This window comes from Notolepis coatsorum (genome assembly GCF_963971535.1).
Source record: "Notolepis coatsorum genome assembly, chromosome: 12".
NCBI classification, from domain to species: Eukaryota; Metazoa; Chordata; class Actinopteri; order Aulopiformes; family Paralepididae; genus Notolepis; species Notolepis coatsorum.
This window is the reverse complement of record NC_140176.1, coordinates 9,162,975-9,184,747: the sequence shown is the minus strand read 5'-3', so window position 1 is coordinate 9,184,747 and position 21,773 is coordinate 9,162,975. Positions and strand designations below refer to the sequence as shown.

Below are 21,773 nucleotides of genomic sequence, written 5' to 3'. Positions count from 1 at the left end.
ATTGTAAGACTGCACAGATAATGATGACATCAGTCATAATGTAAAGGTTTTTATACTATATCTAAATGTTGATATTTATTCATGTGCTGCTAAATGTTGTATCTTGATAAAAGGAGGCGAGTTGCGTTTACAGAATACCTGGAAAAGGTCCATGCTTTGCCAATAAACTCTTAAGATACTCACTGTGTACGAATGCGACTGCATTCTCCATGGGAGAAGCTTGAGCCTCTACACCTGCCTTTTTCCCTCTGAGAGAGAGAGAGTGAGAGTGAGAGTGAGAGTGAGAGAGAGAGAGAGAGAGAGAGAAAAACAAGACATCGGATGTGTCAATCAACTTTTACACATGTAGATACTAGGCCTAAGTTCTGTGGTGTAGGCCACAAATGCGAGTGAACACTTTGTGAAACATCAATACATCTATTTTTAAGGCATTAATCAGTAGATTGACATGGTGGCACTGTGCCAGTAGCCAATCAGGCTCCACTACCGTGCGCATGGGCGGGAGAACAGACAGCCGGAGAACTGTTTGACTCCGAACTACTAAACACTGCACGGACTCTGGCGCAGTGTGCGATTACTATGGATACTAGTAGGGCTGACCTTCGATTTTTTTATTTGTAATTCGAAGCTTCGGGGGCCGAGATTCGATTTTAATTCGAAGCTTTGAGAAAAAGAAAAAAAGAATTTATTATCTTTTTTTATTTTTATTTTTTTTATGTTGTGGGACTTTGTCAGTGCTGTAAAGTTTAAACCTTTTTAAATCTTAGACAAACTAAACACTTTGAGTCATTTGAGGCTTTATAAAAGCAGCACAATGAACACAAATCCGTCAGTGCCGAGTCCGACCTCATCTTAAATAACTAACTTTTTTTTTTAATATATTTTCGAATTTTAGTTTCATATTCGAATCCCATGACCATCGAACGAAGCTTCGAAGCATTTAAGACAGCCCTAGATACTAGCATACTATACTGCCATTACAAGTATACATTGTCTATATAGTGTATTGCCATTCTATTATTATTCTATTCCATTACTCTATCCCCAAGGGGATTCATGAACACTTGACTCGTGTTGGTGTTGTTGGTCACCTTCACCAATAGCAGCCAACGTTAAGGTGATTATATCCAACTATAACAGAAATATGAGCCCTGCGGTTATGTCAAAATATAATCTTACAATAAAATAGTATACTATTTTAGAGGACTGCACATCTTTGGTTTAATGAACCAGTAATCCCCCCCCCCCATACAACCGAGTTAATATGAACTTGCATTTCAAAAATAAAAAGGGCACATATGCGACCATTTAGGTCACATTTGTATCCCAGAGTTGGTTGGTGTGTCCGTGGTGGTACCTCTGCCAGCATGTGTGTGAAGCTGGGTGTCGTACCTCTGCCAGCATGTGTGTGAAGCTGGGTGTCGTACCTCTGCCAGCATGTGTGTGAAGCTGGGTGTCGTACCTCTGCCAGCATGTGTGTGAAGCTGGGTGTCGTACCTCTGCCAGCATGTGTGTGAAGCTGGGTGTCGTACCTCTGCCAGCATGTGTGTGAAGCTGGGTTTGCCCCTCAGACCAGAGGAGGCGGTGGCCAGAAGGATCTGGGTTCGAATCTCACTCTGGTCAACCTCCTGTGTGTCTGGCTGGACATCCACTGGCAAGACACAACAGACAGACCTCAGTACAACAGACAGACAGGGGCTGGTGTTAGCTGGGTAGTGTGGTTTTATGAAATTCGAAAGCCCTGGGTCTCTTCTTTCAAAAGACTACACTCACGTTTGGCTGCGCCATTTCCTCGCATGGTTTCTGACTCAATGCGCTGAGATTTCTATAAACTCATATGTATTCATATAACACTTAAAATCATTGGTAAAGAAATGTAGTGCTGAAAATATACACTTTGACTGCCGTTTTGATAGGGTTAGGGTCTTTACTCTTGGCTACATTTGAAAAGAAAATGCTACATTAATTAATACGGCCTGTATTGATTTATTTATGGCATGAGATTATTGTTGGTCCGGTACCGGACCACTCAGGCTTGAGGGGTTAACCAGTATGACCTACACAGGGTTCCCACAGCCATTGAAACATGAAATTCAAGGATTTTCAAGTACTTTCCCAAGCACTTTTTTATTTTGAAAGGGCATTTAAAAGCTATTTATTGAAAACAAATCTGATCCAATATTTATGGCTTAAAACCAATTTCCGACAATTAGTTATACTTTAGATAAAAAAAATCAAATTTCTTGATTCAAAACAATTGTATCATGGATGAACAAAACTTTCAATGCGAATGGTTGATTTGAATTTCAAATACTTTCTAAGCACCTTGTTAAAAGATTGGCTGTTTTCAAGGAGTTCCAGGCTTTGGTTTATTTTTTATTTTTTATCAAGCACTTCAAGCACTTCAAGGACCTTGTGCGAACCCTGCCTAGAGTACATGTACATGATTCTAATCAAACCGTATCGTTGCCTGAGAAACAGTTGTGAATTCTATTTTGGTGTGTTTCTATTTTTGAATCTCACAGAAATTAGCCGTGTTTTGGTTCGATTACCAGGGGGATTGTAGCGGTCTCCCAGACGGCCTTCCCAGGCTCCATCGCTATCCTCGTCAGAGTCTGAGTAGGATTGGACCAGCTGCAGCCCCGTAGCACCGCTGCCATGGACCAGCCTCACCTGGCCCCTGCATGGACACAACCAGACTGATCAATCAATCACTCATTCAATCAATCAATCAATCAATCAATCAATCAATCACATTAAATCAATCAATCAATCACTAATTCAATGAATCAATCAATCACTCATTCAATGAATCAATCAATCAATCAATCACTCATTCAATCAATCAACCAAAGAATCAGAGTGAGTAAAAGCAGACCGGCTGAAGCCTCATAGCCCTACTGCCATGGACCAGTCTCATCTGGCAATCAAATCAAAATAACCAATCAACCAATCAATCAGAGTCTGGGTATGACTGGACCAGTTGAACCGGGTCATTCTACTGACCAGACAGCTTACATTAACGGTTCATTCTCCCCACCCTTTCAGTTACACACTGTGGACTGGAATGCCTTAAGGCACCCGTTTGTGTCCCCTTGCTTTTAGAATATTAACAATATTTCCTATGCATTATTTATATCCCGGGCCACACTATCTTTGCCTATGATACAACAAGACACTCTAGATGACAGATGCCAGTACGAGAGACATTACATCTGGACCTTGAGATAGTCAGGGATAGGGTGGATCTAAATAATATTAACCAAACGAATAACTGTGAATGCTGCAAACCTCTGAATGTTGTATTACATACTGCTCATTGTTGTATATGATTTGTATTTACAGTAACTACACAACACTTTAAGAGATTATTTTATAAAGACAGTCTCCCAGTTTACCAGGCATCAGCAGCCTATTGCTTGTTCAAAACAAAATGATGCACTGACGCATGGATATGCAAATCAATTAATTTACATGAGATGTAATTGAAGACGTGCACTGATTGAGGACCTCAGACAAAATAACCATATAACTCTTGTTTTTTTTTCTTTAAAATCTTTTTCCCCCTCCTTTTTCCTCCGATTTTTCTCCCATCCCAATGTTAGTCGTTATGCCAATTCCCAATCCCCTTCCTGGTCGCTGCGCACTTACCCCCCACAGTCGGTCTGGGAGAGTGGAGGCTATCACGTGCTTCCTCCGACACACGTCTAGCCAATCAACCGCTTCTTTTCACCTGGCAGCGCGGACTCTCACTGAGAGGGTGTAACGTCACGTGTGGAAGGATCACACTACCCCCCTTAGATCCTATCCGCGCTGAGCAGGCCCCCCGACCCACCCCGCCAGCTTTCCCACCCTCTAATACTGCCAATTGTATTAGTGTGAACGGCCAGCCAAGCTGGTGACACGCCGGGAGCTGGATTCGAGCAGGCGAATCCAGCGTCTCCGGCGTTGGTGACGAACGCAATCTCCGCTACGCCACCTGACCGCCCTCATATAACTCTGTTTTAAGTTTTCAGAGGAACAATGTTTTCAAACTTCCTTATCTAAAGATGGTAAGTTACATAGTTACAGTAGAGGTGGAGTACTTTCTGGTTATAATATATCATATTCACACTCCCAAGTGATTTGGGTTGACTTTACAACTGCAAATACATGGGCTGTCCTAAGAAATTCAAGTTATTATGGTTCTTCTGTGCAAGGGTTCATTGTCGCGGTGCAAAGCTGAACTGTTCTCCGCTCACCTCCTCAGTAGATAAGCCAGCACTTGGGCTAAGTCCACGTCCTCCTCTGATGCCGATGCCTGCCTGTCGGACTGCCTGTCAGCCGGCCTGCGGACGCCTCTGCTGCTACTGGTACCGCTGCTGTTCTGGTTGGGTTCTACTGATTCTAGCTGCTCTGCCGGGTTGCCACTGGAGGGGCCCCTGCCACCGGACATCCCAGAACTGGACTGAGAGCCCATAGACCGAAGGAGCCTGGAGGGAGGGAGAGAGGGAGAAAGAGAGAGGAGACTAATTGTAACTGAGGGGTACAATTCCCTGCCAAATATGACTATTCAAATATTAATATACACGATGTCTCAATACCGATGGTAGGCCGAACTTGGCCTTACTCCCACACGTGGCGTCGCGGGGAGGCTTTACGTCTGTCACTCTATGGGAGGGTAAGAAACTGGACTAAAAGAAAGTCCTACTTTAGTAGCGCAGTATATATACGCACTATGAACAAATAGTACCATTAGTGGTGCGGTAGCCAGATTCCTACGCGGAACTAGGACTTGTTCGTACATGTTGAGCGGTACGTTTGAACTGGGTCTGGGGGGTATGGCAGCCTGGCACCAAGGTCTCGACCAATAGTAGAATGGAGACTATTATGGGATGTTCAGTAGGCTAGAATGGATATTCAATGCATATTGTACAAGGAATATACAAGGGATATCAGGGAATATTAGAGAATATACAAATACAATTAAATATATATATATAAATAAATATATATATTCGGTTTAATCTGGCCCTTCACAACAGCCACCCCCTGATTGGTCCCAGACCTAATCAGTTAAGCAGAGACAGATTAATCGCGTTGTCTATTTACACATAAGGGTTTGCTGTAGGGGTCAGTCAACTTCACAAAGTCATAGGGTTATAGGGTCATGGTCATCATCGATTGTGTCTGGGAGTCGGGGCAGTTCTATGAGCCTCGCCACGGGACGGGTGTAAGTGCGACCCTGGACAAGCACTTCAGCTGCTCGGACCTTGCCGTCGGCACCGGTGATCACTTTGCTTACGCGGCCGGCCGGCCACATAGCTCTGGGCAGTGATTGATCAATAATCATGACGACTGTTCCTTCTGTCAAATTGTCTCTCTCCTTTACCCACTTCTGGCGGGTCTGTAGAGACGGTAGGTAGTGCAGTAGGGATGTCCTTTGTTGTGCACTCTCTATGGTAGTGCAATCATCTATGTTGGGGTCTGCGGAGATAACAGGGCTCAATCCACAGAACATAGGTTTCTTATTCTCAGCCTCCTCTTGACTGGCTTCCCTCGGGATAGGCGTGGGCCACTCTCCTTCCGGGAGCTTTAGGAATGCTGGGCCGTCACTGTAGACATTGCGACGGGTGAGGTCATCTAGGGGCATTCCCCGGGTGATGACGTCAACTGGGTTCTGTTTTGTATCAACGTAGCGCCACTCTGTTTCTCCGGTTAACTCTTCGGTTAAGTCTTGAATCTCAGTGACTCTGACTCCCACGAAGACTTTGTACTTGCATGAGTCCGATTTGATCCAGGCGAGTACTGCCGTGGAATCTGACCACAGGATTGTTCTAGACACCGGTATGGTGAGCTCACGTTGGATGAGCGTGGCTAGGTGCGCTCCGGCTAGGGCTGCGCAGAGCTCTAGACGTGGGATAGATTGTTGCTTGCGTGGGGCTATTCTCGAGCGGGCGAGGACAAATGCTGTGTAGATCTCTCCCCCCTCTTCTTGGGCCCGCAAGTAGGCTACTGATCCGTATGCGACCTCTGAGGCGTCACTGAAGACGTGTAAGTCCATTTTACATGTCTCTGGCCTCACCGTGGGTGGGAAGTAGCTTCGGCGTATATTAACTCCTGGGAGTGAGTGGAGCTCCATCTCCCACTCTCTCCAGGTGGATGCAAGGTGTGCGGGAATGGGGTCGTCCCAGCCCTGGTCCTTGTCCCACAATGCTCGTACAATCATTTTTGCCCTGGTGGTGTACGGTAGAATACATCCTAGCGGGTCATATTGTCGGGCGAGTGTTGTGTACACACTCCGTCTGGTGGTCGGCGCCGCCGCCGGCCTTCCCTGCTCCGTAGTCAGGGGCTTGTGTCTGTAGTGAAGCGAATCTGTTTTGAATCGCCACACCAATCCCAGGGTCATCTCCTGGGCTTCTCCCGGGATTGTAGCCATCCAGGTCTCGCTGCTGGCTGCCTTGTCCTCGGAGGAGAGGCTGCGCAGTACTTGCGGATCGCTGCTGGCCCACTGCCTGAGATCAAAGCCGCCTTTGATCAATGAGGCGCAGAGTTTAATCAGGAGAGCCTCGGCTTCTTCCTGGGTTGAAAGGCTTTGTAGACAGTTGTCTACGTAGAAGCTGTTCTTTACGCTGTGTCGGACCTCTTCGTCCGCTGCTGGGTCCTCTGCTACATGTTTCTGTAGTGCAAATGTAGCACAGCAGGGGCTGCACGTCGTTCCGAAGGGGAGGACTTCCCATTGGTAGATGGCTGGGTGCTCATCTCCTGGCTTCTCTCTCCATAGGAACCGTAACAGGGGCTTGTCCTCCTCTACTAATCTCACCTGCAGGAACATTCCTTTAATGTCCCCGCTGATGGCCACCTTTTCCTGGCGGAAGCGGAGTAGAACGCCGAGTAGGGAGGGGCCGAGTGTGGGACCGGGCAGTAACTCTTTATTCAGATTTTGGGATCCGATCTGGTAGCTGCAGTTAAATACTATGCGGTCTTTACCGTTGTGATGGACCTTGTGGTGAGGCACGTACCACGATTCAGTGGTCTGGTCAGCCTCTTTAATGTCCATCTTTGTGACGTGTCCCGCTGTGATGAGCTTCTCAATCTCGGCGCGGTATACACTCTCTTGGGCGGGGTTCTTGGCTAAGCGCCGCTCCGTGTTCAGCAGGTACCGTTCTGTGGCGTCTGTCTTGGCGTGGAAAGTAGGCATTCCTTCTCGCCGCAGGAGTGGCGTGGCGTATCTCAACACGCCGTTGACCGGGACTCTCTTGGTCCCTGTCTCGAGGAGGTGAATGGCGTAAATGTCATCTTTAGAGCGAATGTCTTTCTTTCCGTTCTTAAAGGGCATTTGTTCCAAGGTCCATAGCCGCTCTACGTGTTGCAGGAGTGCGGTTTCTCCCTCTGTGACTCGGGAGTGGAGACATCTAGTGGCTGTACTTCGGTTGAGAGATTTGGCGAGCGGGCCTTGGAGAGTCCATCCCAAACGGGTCTCGACTGCTGCAGGACAGCCTCGGGGTCCGGTATGAACCCGGTCTATCGGGACAATGAGGTCTGCATGGTCGGAGCCTATCAACAGGGTCGGCATAGCATTGTCTATGAGCGGGATCGGTAACTTGCGCAGATGTGCATATTTCTCCATTAGCTTGGCGACGGGGTATGTGTACCGCGACAGTCCTATTTCTTGGCTGGTGAAAGCGTCTGTAATCTGGTACCGTCGCTCCGGCTGGCCGCTTGCTGCGATAGAGAATGAGACATTCTCGCCCTTTATCGTCTTCAAATCTCGTCTTATTGTCCGAATTGTCATTTGGGTTTCGCTTCCCCGCAGCCCTAGCTGGGCCGCAGCGGAGGCGAGCAGAAGGGTCTTCTCTGACCCGTCATTGAGGACGGCGTAAGTGTCCAGGACTTTATTCTGGTAGCTTAGTGTCACACGCACTACTTTTAGGAGTACTCGGGCTCCACTGCTGCTGGCGGGATCGATGTACATGACGCTCGCTTTGCTGCTGGATGGTGCGGGTGAAGGGCGCCGTCTGTTACTGTCGTGAAGTATGTCCAGATGGGCTCCATCGCACTTGGTGCACCTTTTCTTTAAGCGGCATTCGGCTGCCATGTGTGAGCGCGCACAGCGAAAACAGCGCTTGTTGGACTTTATCCATTGACTTGCTTCCTCCGCGTTCAGCTTGGGGAAGGAGTCACATTGCGCTAGCCAGTGTTCTTTCTCACAGTAGGGGCACACTATCTTCCACTTCTCCGTTCTGGAGGGGGTACTGTGGCTCCTGCTGCTCGGTACTGACTCCGATTGGTGCATCACAGTCACCGATCTTCTTCCATCATTTAGTCGTCTGGTTCCTTCTCTGGAGCCAGGGGTGCTCCGTCCGAATGTATCTAGCCGTAGGCTGCTGACTTCTCTCGCCAGGAAGTCTGCTAGATCGAGGAGGTTCGGTTCGGGGCCATTCGGGTCTCGGTGGTCTCTCTGCCGCCTAAAACGCTCCTGTCGAGCGGGCGGCAGCTTCTCCAAGATCCTTTCCACATTTGAGTTGGCGTAAAGTTCATGCCTCCCCTTCTCTCTCTGCGCTCCCAACATCCTTACCAGGGACTGCACTCTGATGGACAGGTCGTCCAGTGCTCGATTGTCTATTGCTGGGGGTAAGCGGTCGATGTGTCGGATCTCCTGGATCACGTAATCCCATATGCGCCCATACCTCTGGTCCAATGCTACCAGCGCTGCTGTGTATGGGGTGGTGGAAGTCGCGTAGGCGAGCGCTATATTATGTGCGCGGGGTACCTTTAAGTGCTTCAGTAGGATGGCGTATTTTTATGGCGTTCATCCAATACATCCACCAACATGGTCTCCAGACACATGCGGAGTTCTGTATACTGGGCCCGGTTCTCTTGGGTGAAGTCGGGTACCATAGGCGTGCCAATGTATGACGCTGACTGTGGATACATCGGCGAGCGTTGGGGGAGAGGCCTCCTAGGCGAGTCTCCTCCCGCTCCTTGGTATGGGCTGGTACCGGCAGTGTACCATGGCCCGCTTGTCCAGGTGCTGTTCCTCTGTGCGGGTCGTGCTCACCCGTGTATAGAGTCGGGGGTCTGTAGCGCAGCTCCGCGGGAGTATAGCCTGGGCTGTACCGGACCGAGTACTGTGCTGTCGTCGGGCGCGGTTCTCCTCCTCTTCCTCTTCGTCTTCAGTTAGGTCATCCAGTGCTTGTAGTCTCTGGTTTAGCCTCTCCACAGGATATGCTGCTCCTTCCCGGTTGCTAGGTCTCGCTTGGACCGGTGGGGGGAGGTGGTCTGTGGGGGGTATAGACCTCGTCTGTTGGTCAAGTTCAGGGTTGTTTACTCGGCTAGGGGATGCCGCCCTGGAGGTGTGTCTAGACGAGTTCCTGGAGCCTCTGGCGGAGGGAGAGGGTGTTGTCCGTCTGATCAGCTGTTCTATTAGTTGCGCTTGCTGTCTGTCGCGCTCTGCGTCCCGTAGAGCACCAGCAGCTGCTCGCTGGCTGTCTGCTCGGTCTCGGGCCACATTCTCTTCCATCTGAATGCGTCTTATTTCTAGACGTATATGCTCTTCTTCGCTCCGCTGCTGGATCTGCAGTCGGTCGCGTTCAGCAGCGGCGTTCAGGCTGATGAGGAAGGCCTGCTGTAGGGTCCTCTCTGCCTCGCTGGGAGAAGGCGGTTGTATAGGGGAGCCTTCCCTCGGGGTACTCCTTGCGGAGCCTTGGAGCTCTATCTCCACGGTGCTCTCCCCGTCTTCTTCCGTGCCGAGTTCTCTCTCGGTAGCGTTGTATTCCTCCCGGGACTCATCGGGGACTACTTCTTCAGTACTGGCGGGGTGTGAAGTCATGTCTGGTTCCCACTGGTCCCCACCGTGAGCTTGGTCAGTTACATTAGAACCCGTAGGGGCCTCTATGGTCGGGGTAGTCTGGGCGTTGGGGTTAGACATACTTTTACTTTCTAGTTTTACCGCGTTTACTGTTAGTAGAAGACTAGGTTGTTGACTGACAGCCAGGGGAGGAAATTAGGCCACTTTACTCGCCAATTGCGAGTATTTTTTACGTTTGGCGAGTAATTCATGAAGAGCACTCGCCAGTCTGGCGAGTACTAGTAATTACAAAACAAAACAAAAAAATCATTCTGCAATCTGCTGATTCGCTCACTGACACAAACCGAACTCTGACTCCCCCCTTGATTCCTCCCATTTGCGCCACATAATAATCAGACCATAACCAATGAACATCATCGTTGTACAGATGCGCTCTAAGCTCCTCCAATGAACACTCGTTTTCTAGAAGATGACGCCCATCTAGGGGAAGTGGACATACCACTGCGCGCAGACCTACTAACTCCTGCCACCGGCAGCCGGCTTGACAACGTAGACAAACTTACAAAAACACATGAGTGGATGAAAATAATTGCATGTAGAGTCGTCGCTTTCGGATATCGGTGCGGTCTGACATGGGGGCGAACAACAGCACGCGACGCGTCTCCTTCGAGTCGGATGAGAATGACAGTCAACCAGCATTAGCCGGCTAGCTACCTAGCATGTAACAAGCTACCATAACGCGCATTCAACATAGTGGACGACTATACTGAGCGGCTTTGCTTAAATGCAGCCGAGTGACATTTTATTATTACCGGGTTTCCCAGCATATCACCACTCGCCCATATGCCCTTCACAACGGTGATGTTGTCATATTTGGCATTCAGAACACACCTGCTGAACCCCTAGCGTTGTCGATTCGGTTCCAATGTATTGTCATCTTACAGCACAAGTACAGTACAACCAGAATACATTTGGCATACAACCAGAGTGCAAATGTAACAAGTCAAGTTCAAGTTGTTTTATTTAGCTATTACATTACAGTGAAATGCTTGGTTCTTTCACTGCCCAACCCAGTATTGATTGATTGATTGAAAACTTTATTAACAGATTGCAGAATGGGTACAATACAGTACAGCTCAATACACACAATTGTTAAGGGGATGCAGACCAGAGAAGGACTTTAGTCTTGTTTACATCAGGGTCCCCCATTTCAGTCCTGTTTGCTTAATGCCTTGTCCACTTCCTCCACACTCCAATATGTTATGATGAATTAAAAATGGGGGACCCTGATGTAAACAAGACGAAAGTCTTTCTCTGGTCTGCATCCCCTTAACAATTGTATGTATTGAACTGTACTGTACCCATTCTGCAATCTGTTAAGAAACTTTTCAATCAATCAATCCCTTCAACCCTGCTCCTGTCAAACCTGCTCTTTCCATTCCCTCCATCATGTCCCCCCTTTCTGATGAATATTTCCTGCACTTAAGAGTCAGACACACATTCCTAGTAGTTGAGCTGTGATGAATGAAAACTTTATTTAACAGATTGCAGAATGGGTACAGTACAGTACGGCTCAATACATGCAATTGTTAAGGGGATGCAGACCAGAGAAAGACTTTCGTCTTGTTTACATCAGGGTCCCCCATTTTCAATTCATTTTAAATTCATCATTCAGTATAACCTAGACCAGCCCAACCCAGCATCTTTCACTGCCCAGTTCAGCCCAACCCAGTCCAGAATAGTTCCCTCTTTCATGTTAATATGTGATTTAATGATGTAATATTTTGAAGAGTAGAGACAGTGTGATTAATTTACTATGATTGAAAAATCAATTTAGACGAAGACGTACAAAGAAGTAATTATCACAATTAGCGATTTTTTTTGTCTGGTAAAAAATCTATTTGGCTGGTAAAAAAAATCAGATACCCGCCAGTTGGCTGGTAAGCCAAAAAGTTAGTTTCCTCCCCTGCTGACAGCGTAAGCCTCTAAGTACTGAGGGAGCCGTCGTTCGCGCTGCGGGTGTTGGTTAGGAGGATCGTTTCGTGGAGTGTTCGATTGTACACTAATGATGATACCAGGTACTAGGAGACTGACAATGATACCAGGTTGGTACTATGTGACTAAGGACAATTCAGGTCACCCTCATTTTCAATGTCGTCGAGACTTAGACATTTCACAAAGCATACATTTGTGTTACAATATAATAATAACTATCTATATAGCACCTTTCACACATGGACCGCAGCCCAAAGTGCCCCACAGCAAATAGCATAAAATTAACATATGCATAACATTTGTATTTTACGAGGAAACCAGCTAACCCCACGCCCCCACCCCCAAACTCCACGGAGGAATGACGGGTCACGCGCCCCAGGACCTGCAGCCACGCCAAAGGAGCCACCAAACCAACCAAAATCCATCAAAGCACACGCAAGAGACCGGCACCCAACTCCAGGAAAGGTCCGGGAAAGGTCCAGCCGAAGCCATGGGCTCCAACCAAAACCCTCACCAGCCTCCCGCACGTGCCCCGACGGACGCAGTCCCCACCACTGAGCTCTCCCAACCCACCAACACCCCAGGGACCCCCCGCATGAAGAACCCACCACAACCCCCACAGCACCCCAAAGCGTCCCAGAGGTCCCAGTGCCATCCCAGACCACCCACAACGCCCCCCCATCCAACCACCACCATGTCCATCCACCCGAACAGCCAGGATCTAATTTTATCTAGGCTAAGTCAAAAACAGTTAGGCCTAAAAAAATTGTTTGGTTCCGGTTGCCGACCGACCCTGCCGATTTAGGTGCGACCCAATTTATTTTATGAGTTAAAAAAATATTAAATTTTTTTATTTTTTAAATAAAGTTTCATAAAAATCTTAGTCAAACCTTTAGTATTATGGATATTAAACATGCTGGCAGAGTACATGCATCCATGTTGTTGTGAACATTTTAATTAAATAAAGAAATTCCCTATCCATAGTCGCCGTGGGAAAATATTTAATAATTTTTTTATTAAATAAATTCCCTACCTACCCATGGCCTTAACTGACAACCAACAGGAAACAAACAATATTTTCTTTTATGCCTTAAAGTGGAGATGAAGCAGTGAGCAATGTGATCCTAGTTTGTTTGTTGTGTACCTTGTGTAAGACAGGGTTCTATAATCAAATGTGAAATCTATCTTATTTGTCTGAAAAATATAATATAATATCCCTGTTTTCAACATGGGCGCCGCCATTTTGTTGCTGACGTCATGGCTGACGTCATACCGTGGCTTGGGTGTATACACTCTGGTTAGCTGCCTATATTGAATGGGTCGGTCAGCAAATAAAATGTTGCCTACTAAACAACGGGACCGCGGTGGTTCTGTTTGTATTGCTCCTGGCTGTTCAAACTAATTTTACCATGTGAGAGAGAGGAAAGTTGGTTAATTTCCACAAACTACCAGTGAAAAAAACAGTGTTGTTGACATGTTGGCTCGGGCTGCCTGCACCCAGACGGCGCGACCAGCCTGTTGTACAGGGAAGGAGGATCTGCAGCGAACACTTCATTGCCTCGGATTATGTTGTTGGGGTGGGATGTTTGTCCAGAAGACCACTAATCAGCTGAAGCCGGACGCGGTTCCCTCGGTCTTCGATAGACAGACCGGCGTTAGCTCTCGGGAGCTAGTTGGCACCAGCCGGGGCCAGGCGTTAGCTCTCGCTAGCTAGCGTTAGCAACCGGAGCGTCGCGGAGCATTCAGCCTGCTGGCTACCTAGACCCACTTCAACCAGCGTCGCGGAGCATTCAGCCTGCTGGCTACCTAGACCCACTTCAACCAGCGTCGCGGAGCATTCAGCCTGCTGGCTACACAAGCTGTGTAGCCAGCAGGCTGAATGCTCCGCGACGCTCCGGTTGCTAACGCTAGCTAGCGAGAGCTAACGCCTGGCCCCGGCTGGTGCCAACTAGCTCCCGAGAGCTAACGCCGGTCTGTCTGTCGAAGACCGAGGGAACCGCGTCCGGCTTCAGCTGATTAGTGGTCTTCTGGACAAACATCCCACCCCAACAACATAATCCGAGGCAATGAAGTGTTCGCTGCAGATCCTCCTTCCCTGTACAACAGGCTGGTCGCGCCGTCTGGGTGCAGGCAGCCCGAGCCAACATGTCAACAACACTGTTTTTTTCACTGGTAGTTTGTGGAAATTAACCAACTTTCCTCTCTCTCACATGGTAAAATTAGTTTGAACAGCCAGGAGCAATACAAACAGAACCACCGCGGTCCCGTTGTTTTGTAGGCAACATTTTATTTGCTGACCGACCCATTCAATATAGGCAGCTAACCAGAGTGTATACACCCAAGCCACGGTATGACGTCAGCAACAAAATGGCCGCGCCCATAATGCTAAATGCTTCAGAAATGTACACAACAAATCGTTTTTTCTTAGAAACTGCTTATTTTTATAACGTGACTTCTTCTGTGGCTTATCTAAATACTAATGTGATGCTATGAATATGTATTTATGCTCACTGCTTCATTTCCACTTTAAGACTGTTGCAGACAGGCCTGCAAGTAAGCCTCTAAACTTCCCCTGTGTTATAGGTAGTTGTATCTTCAGCTGAAGAGAGTTCCATGAAGTACTAGTAGTAGGGGCACTATAATGAATGAATTTTCCAAGTTGAGTCTGTATATGGGGATCATCCAGTGTAAGCCAATCACTTAATGAGCGTGTCATATAGGGTCTAGAGTTCCAAACTAGTAGTGATGTGAGATAAGGAGGCAATTTCCCATTAATGGCCTTCAGGATAAATAAATACCAGTGTTTATTTTGCCTATCTGCCAGAGAAGACCAACCCACGTTCTCATATAAAATGCAATGGTGTGTCATCATATCTGTCACCAGTAGGGCTGCAACGATTAGTCAACATAATCGACGACGTCGATCATAAAAACTCGTAGACGCAGAATGTTTGCGTCGATACGTCGTAAAAAAAATAATAATAATACTTTTTTTTTTGTTACTAATTTTTTCTTTTTGCACTACCTATCTTTGTGAAAGTGGCTTCTCAGCTCTGCTCCAGCTGAAGACAAAGCAGAGGAACAGATTGGACATTGAGCATGACCTCAGAGTTGCTTTGTCTACCATCACCCCAGACTTTGAGACTCTTGTCAGGAGCAAACAACATCCCCAGTTATCCCATTAGTTCCCTGGGATGTTTAAGCTAAGAAGTCTGCTAAGAAGGATATATTATTTATTATTATTATTATTATTATTTTATTTCATTGTGTTTTTAGCCCTAGTTGCACTTTTGTTGCAACCCCAGTTATCCCATTAGTTCCCCCAAACTTACTGTCGGTCTGTTATGTTAAGCTAAGAAGTCTGCTAAGAGCCCAGAAAAGGAGCCGTGCCCACAGGAAGCAGAGATGGAGGGTGTGACAGAAATAATCGTTAGATTAGTCGACTAATCGAAAAAAATAAGACAGATTAGTCGACTACCAAAATAATCGTTAGTTGCAGCCCTAGTCACCAGTGATACATCTAAGAGCAGAATGATGAGCAGAATCTAGTGGTTTGAGAGTCGAAGGGGCAGCATTTCTGTAAATCACGTCTCCATAATCCAAGACAGATAAGACTGCTTCAATATAACCCTCTTTCTACACCTCATTGGGAAACTAGATCTATTCCTGTACAGGAAACCAATTGTTTGCCTCAATTTACTGGAAAGGTTGTCAATATGATGTTGGCAAACATTTATTATCGAGGCAGATTCCAAGATATTTATATTCAGTTACCCTTCCTAAGTCGGACCCATTTCTAGTCGATATAAGCAAACTGTTGTGATCAATATTTCTGGCCCGAGAGAACACCATGAATTTTGTTTTGCTTGCACTTAGTACACGCTTAAGGCCTATAAGCTCATCTTGTAGTAGAGCATTAATGTTGTAAGATTGTCAGTCGCAATTTGTACAGAATCCGTGGTAGTCTAGGGGTGGACGGTATGGTCTAAAATTTATATCACGGTATAATTTGAAGCATAGACGGTAACGGTATATATCACGGTATCAGTGTTTCCGTTAGAATACATTTTTTTGCCTGATAGGCAGGCTATATAAAGAATGACATCCTCAAGGCATGTAGATTTATAATATTTTAACTTAAAACCAGGCTACTTTTGCGTATAAAGTCATTATATTCCAAATAAAATAAGTCCAGAGTCGAGACTCCGTGCTGCTCCCATTGCAAACAGCGAGGCTGGATGCTGGATTTTGCTAGAAGCATATGTAGCTGCAGAGCCGCAGAACCATGGGCACTTTCAGGAGCCATTGGCAATTCAGCCGTTGGGTGGGGGGGCGCTGTTGAGCGGGCCTGTGACCAGACCTAAAAGCGCCCATGGTTCTGCGGCTCTGCAGCTACATGCTATTCGCAACTCCACTGCTGCAGCAGTCCTCCCGCTGCAGCCGTCGTTATCATAACACTACACACATATCATAATGTTTACAGCAAACTGTAGTTGATCACCAGGTATGTTTTATTAACGTAGAATAATTCATATAAGAAAAACGATAGGGAAATCCCTTACCTTTCTCCACTGGTTAAAAATGCCAGGAACTGAAATTGAAACTTGCTGTGAGCCGCGGTGATATGTGTTTATTATGAAATGACAATTGCGTGTTGACACGCCCACTGCGCGAAGCCTCCTAAATAACTTTTTCCAGTTTGCACATATCTATTATCTATGACTAATTCTATCTATTTTTAGGGGCAAATGCGATTGAAATAGTCGCGCTGTGGTTACATGACATCATTGCTCTTTTAGAGCTGCTCTACCGGTTACACGGTATAGTCAAAATCCATACCGTAGAGCAAATTCATACCGTTTATACCGTATACCGTTTATACCGTCCACCCCTACGTGGTACAGTAGATAATTGTGTCATGCGCGTATAAATGGGCTTGACAGCCCTTCAACGACAAAATAATATCCTTAATATAAATAGCAAATATATTATGCCCACTGCTCCTAAATAGTTAGGATAGGTTAAATACAGAGGACAAATTCCTGGTATATGTATATATATTTAAAAAAAAAAAAAAAAAGGATTACTTGTAAGAACCAGGCTAGAATGTAAATCCAAGTGCAGACAGTAGACACAGAAGGGAAGATGAAAAAAGAAAAACAGGCAGGTACAGGAGATGCAGGGAGAGCTCACTGAATACTCAATACAAACAGACAAGCAAGAACAGAACTACTAACAAGTAGTGGCTAGTACGACCAGGACACAGACTGACATGTAACTTAAGCACTGATTGACTGGGGGGAAACAGACAAAGGAAGGAATATTATATCCGTGTGTGTGTGTGGGCGCGTGTCTGTCCTTCACATTTCTCGAGAACCAGAGGAGATGGGGGGGGGGGGTCCGGTGTAGAATATGGTGCCATTTGGCCAGATGGTGTCGCTATAGTATGCGTGTGTGTCTGTCCTTCCAATATCTCGAGAAGCGGTCATCTGTTTGGTTTCATGCTCAGCGGGTATGTTACTGAGGACACGTGTCGAGTGTCAAGTCGATTGGATGAGTGGTTGTCGAGAGCGCTGCTAGCAGCCATACTATGGGTCTCCAAGACGCTGCTAGCAGCCATACTGTGGGTCTCCACAACGCTGCTAGCAGCCATACTATGGGTCTCCAAGACACTGCTAGCAGCCATACTGTGGGTCTCCACAACGCTGCTAGCAGCCATACTGTGGGTCTCCAAGACGCTGCTAGCAGCCATACTGTGGGTCTCCAGCAGCCCATTACGTACCAACCTGTTTCTTTCCCCATGAATCCCTGCACAGCCACAGACACTAAACCGAAAGAATTCTTAAGCTTAAGCTGCCATGACAAAGATGCCAGACATCCATACATCTGCTTATAGATCTGTTTGATAATGTCTAGCTCAGGAAAGGCTGAGAAAGGCACCTACCCAACCTCTTCCAATCCTCGAATGCACAGTCCCCCCGGACCCAACCCCCTCCAATGTACAGTTTTCCCCACCTACCCAACCCCCTCCAATGTACAGTTTATTCCCCCTCAAATGTATATACTCTCTTTTTAGACTATTTTTGTATCACAAACAGTGCTGTATATTTGTAGATCTGGTATGTCATAAATGTCTAGTATATTTGTAGATCTGGTATGTCATAAATGTCTAGTATATTTGTAGATCTGGTATGTCATAAATGTCTAGATGTAACAGTACTGTCTATCTGTATGTCGTGTTATGATGAATTGAAAATGGGGGACCCTGATGTAAACAAGACGAAAGTTGTGTATGTCGTAAACGAGCGAGAGAGCGAGCGAGAGAGCCCCCCCCCCCCCCCCCCCCCCATCCGCATGCGCAGTAGTGCAAAGCCAGGTCCATGCCACAAGGCTAGTCCACGCCACAAAGCCCCGCCTCAAGCCACGTCCACGCCACGAAGCCCCGCCCAGACGTTGGGCTGTGGCTCTGCAGATATATGCTATTGACCTGATTGGGAATTTGGCCAGGAACGTCTGGGAACCCCCTACTCTTTGCGATAGGCGTCCTGGGTTCTTTAACGACCGAGATTCAGTCAGGACCTCGGTTTAGCGTCTCATCCGAAGGACGGAATATATGATATTTGACCATATTTCCCAGCCCCTAACTTATTTGGCTGCTGGCTGAAAATAATTTTATGCAATGGACGATACACACAACGGAGTCAGTCAACGGAATGTAAGTGAACTGAAAAGGTCAGACTATGCTGCTTACTTGATGCAAATTACTCAAATGCAGCGGTTTCCTTCCATTCCATTGTACTCATTCACAGAGGATGAGGGAGACAGCATGCCATGCATATGAAGTACCGATGGCAAGTACACAATAAGCAGGACACCGACACAGTGTGAGGAAAGCAGTCAAAAGTGCTTGAATTAAATTCTGACGGGAATGGGGGGACACTGGCATTATATATCACACATAAAGCTGACACACAGATACAGACAGACACCCACCCCCTCCTAATGTACAGTTCCCTCCTCCTTGTATGTATATATTTACTGTTAGGATCTATGTTTAACAGTACTGTATATTTGCATATCACAAATGTAACAGTACTGCATGTATGCTATACATGTCATGATTAGTTTCGATTAGATGATTAGATGATTTTTATATCTGTATATTGTGTATGTCATCATTATGAATTGAAAATGGGGGGACCCTGATGTAAACAAGACGAAAGTCTTTCTCTGGTCTGCATTCCCTTAACAATTGTGTGTATTGAGAATGATGTACTGTACTGTCTGTACCCATTCTGCAATCTGTTAATACAAGTTTTCAATCAATCAATCAATCAATCAACCACACACACACACGCACCTAAACAGCCAACATTCACGTTAAACCAGAGTTAAGAAGATACCCACGACTAAGCCAAGATAGACACCCAACGATCATACTTTATGACATAAATAATATAACATTAGATAGCGTATATCACACTAGGGTTACGTTAGCTACCCTAATTCACTGAAACTGGAACATGGATTGCCTGATAACAAGGCTAATGTCGACGCTAACGTAGCAATATACTGTAACGTTAGCCAACATTAAACTTAACTTACCCGTTTTGAGTGTCAAACGGGCTTCTTGACAGCTCGTTCGTCCAGCGCCTTTTCACTGTAGTATGCACCTAATAATTTGCCCGATGAACGACTACAATTTACACTAATATGGCATTTTACTGCAGGTCAAATTTGAGCTTTTTCTGCCACTATTCGCTACCTCGCAAATCCGTGAAGCAGCGCCATGTTGTTTACAAACTGTAAAAACCTCTGCGCTGCCCTTTTGCTGTCACGTGACACACGCTTGTCGCTTTTTTCTTTTATACAACTTTATTGGCATAGACAAAAAGCATTACAAAACAGATGCAACACGTGCCATTAATTCCATACAACTAAGATAAAATCTCGAAGACACTCTGACGTCACGAGACCGCCGCCATCTTGGTATTGGGGAAACAAACGGATTTCTACGATCAAATGTATGCGTTGAGCTCCGTTTTTATTACATTTTATCACATTCTTGTTCATTTCATAACCTTGTCATATAATTTTTTTTGAAAATATTGAGGCCAACATGGCAGTTCACTATTTCGAAAGCCTTTCTGGTGATTCTAAGTGCATGTTTCCCCCAAGCCATAGACATGCACTTAGACAGAAAGTTGACTTCGAGAATATCATCACTGCACAATAATATACCGTAATAAAACACACAGAGATCAAATAAAACAATACAATTAAAAAAGGTGGATCAGGGATTGTTATTTACATTTTTTATTAAAAAAAATATCTTTTTTTCAGAGTTGCCTCTAAGCCAACACACACAGCCTGCAAAATAGTTGACAAATTTGACAGTGGAACGTCATTCAACTCTGCGTAGGAGTGCGGAAGTCTTCTGTTCCGTTTCCATGGATACGGGTAGGTGAGTAAACACGGAAAATGGCAGCTGTTAGTGTAATACCTGTCAAAGCTAAGTCAAAGATACTATAATGAAATGTCTCTGGCTAAGTGTTTTAGCTGTTTCAATTCGTGTTCTGTTCGCGTTTCAAAGGTAGACTCGAAGAGATGGAGAGAGCAATTCGTAGAAGATTACTTATTCAATTTGTTAGGAGAAAAGACAAGTAGAATATTGATAGAAGATGTTAGGACGATGGACTTCGGCATCTGCAGGATGTGTTTGAAGAAATGCAGAGATACGTCAACGTTTATTGACGGTCTTTGTGTGAACATTGAAAACATAGCTGATGCCAAAATCAAATAAATGAAAAGTGTTGAAGGTAGAGGTTCGGTGTAGGATTGTTAGTAACTGTCTAACTGTATTATGTAACTGTTCACACCAGTGGCTGTCTACCTGCATATATATCTGTGACCACTAGAGGGCGTTCTAGGCGGAGACACTCAGGAGTACTACCAGGTGGCGAGTATAAGTAGCTGTGTCTCCTCCCCCTTCTTTCTCTCCCCCCATGTCTCTCAGTGAGAGAAGACCTGTAGAACTGCTGCTTTCCATGTGAATAATAAACCACGCCGATTAAGGGCTCAAGATAGAAACCATGCCTCTTGACCACATTATTGTCGCCCTATAGCCGAATTCTGTTAACAAAAAGGATACAGAAGTCGTCAGTGAAATCTCACCGAAAGAAGAGTAAAATAGTGTTGTTGGAACGACTTTTCCCACACTATCCGGGCGTTTCACCTACAATATTACATCGAGTGGTGCAGGTCAGTGAGTGAGTCGTCTACGTTTCACATCCAACTAAACGTTAACTAACTGTATAGGGCACAATGTCAATGAGTGGAAACTGTGGTTATTTCATAACCCTAGTTATATGATTACTTGCTCCTTGTCTTGCTTTGCCCATTGGACTACGCTAGCACCAATGAGCGTTCACTAAAATAATTTTCAATCATGCACCTATCTGTTACGTTCTGGACACCGACTGTGGTCGGTGACCACCCACATTCCTGGCATTTGTCACTGGGCTTGTCACCTGTCATTTCCCTGTCAATTAGTGCTGTCACTTAGGGGTGGTTCCTGATTGGCTGTCACGGGGTGTGTGGAATGTTGGTATTTGGTGTCTATGTAACATACCTCTCTTCTGCTTGTTCATTGTCAGGTCTTCACTAATTGCGTTCGGGGATAACGCGGACGGTTCTACTCTGGACCTCCAATAAGCTCCCATTTACCTTATTTTCCACTGGTGCTTTTAGCACTTGTCTCTCTTAGAATTTACTCTGTGTTCTTACTATTAAAGTCGAACCTGTTCAAGAGTAAACACTCTCTGTCTCTGTGATTGCCTTCACCCATTGGAATTCACCTACCTCCATTCTGACAGATCCTGGGTTCGAACCCCAGCAGGGGGCCTTTCTGTGTGGAGTTTGCATGTTCTCCCTGTGTTCACGTGGGTTTCCTCTGGGTACTCCGGTTTCCTCCCACACCACATGCATG

The 21,773-nt window shown here is 46.1% G+C and overlaps 1 protein-coding gene across 1 annotated transcript in view; it reads right to left on the bottom strand.

Annotated features, from left to right (window-relative positions):
• Nucleotides 1-19,575, bottom strand: part of dcaf11 (ddb1 and cul4 associated factor 11) — a 54,772-nt gene extending 35,197 nt beyond the window's left edge. The window contains exons 1-5 of the mRNA XM_084326653.1: nt 19,391-19,575; nt 4,242-4,472; nt 2,553-2,680; nt 1,533-1,651; nt 184-248 (exon numbers count right to left, since the gene is read on the bottom strand). Of these exons, the coding sequence (XP_084182779.1) occupies nt 184-248; nt 1,533-1,651; nt 2,553-2,680; nt 4,242-4,459 (530 nt within the window). The 5' untranslated portion in view covers nt 4,460-4,472; nt 19,391-19,575. The remainder of the gene's footprint in view (nt 1-183; nt 249-1,532; nt 1,652-2,552; nt 2,681-4,241; nt 4,473-19,390) is intronic.
• Between the last annotated feature and the right edge of the window lie 2,198 nt (nt 19,576-21,773).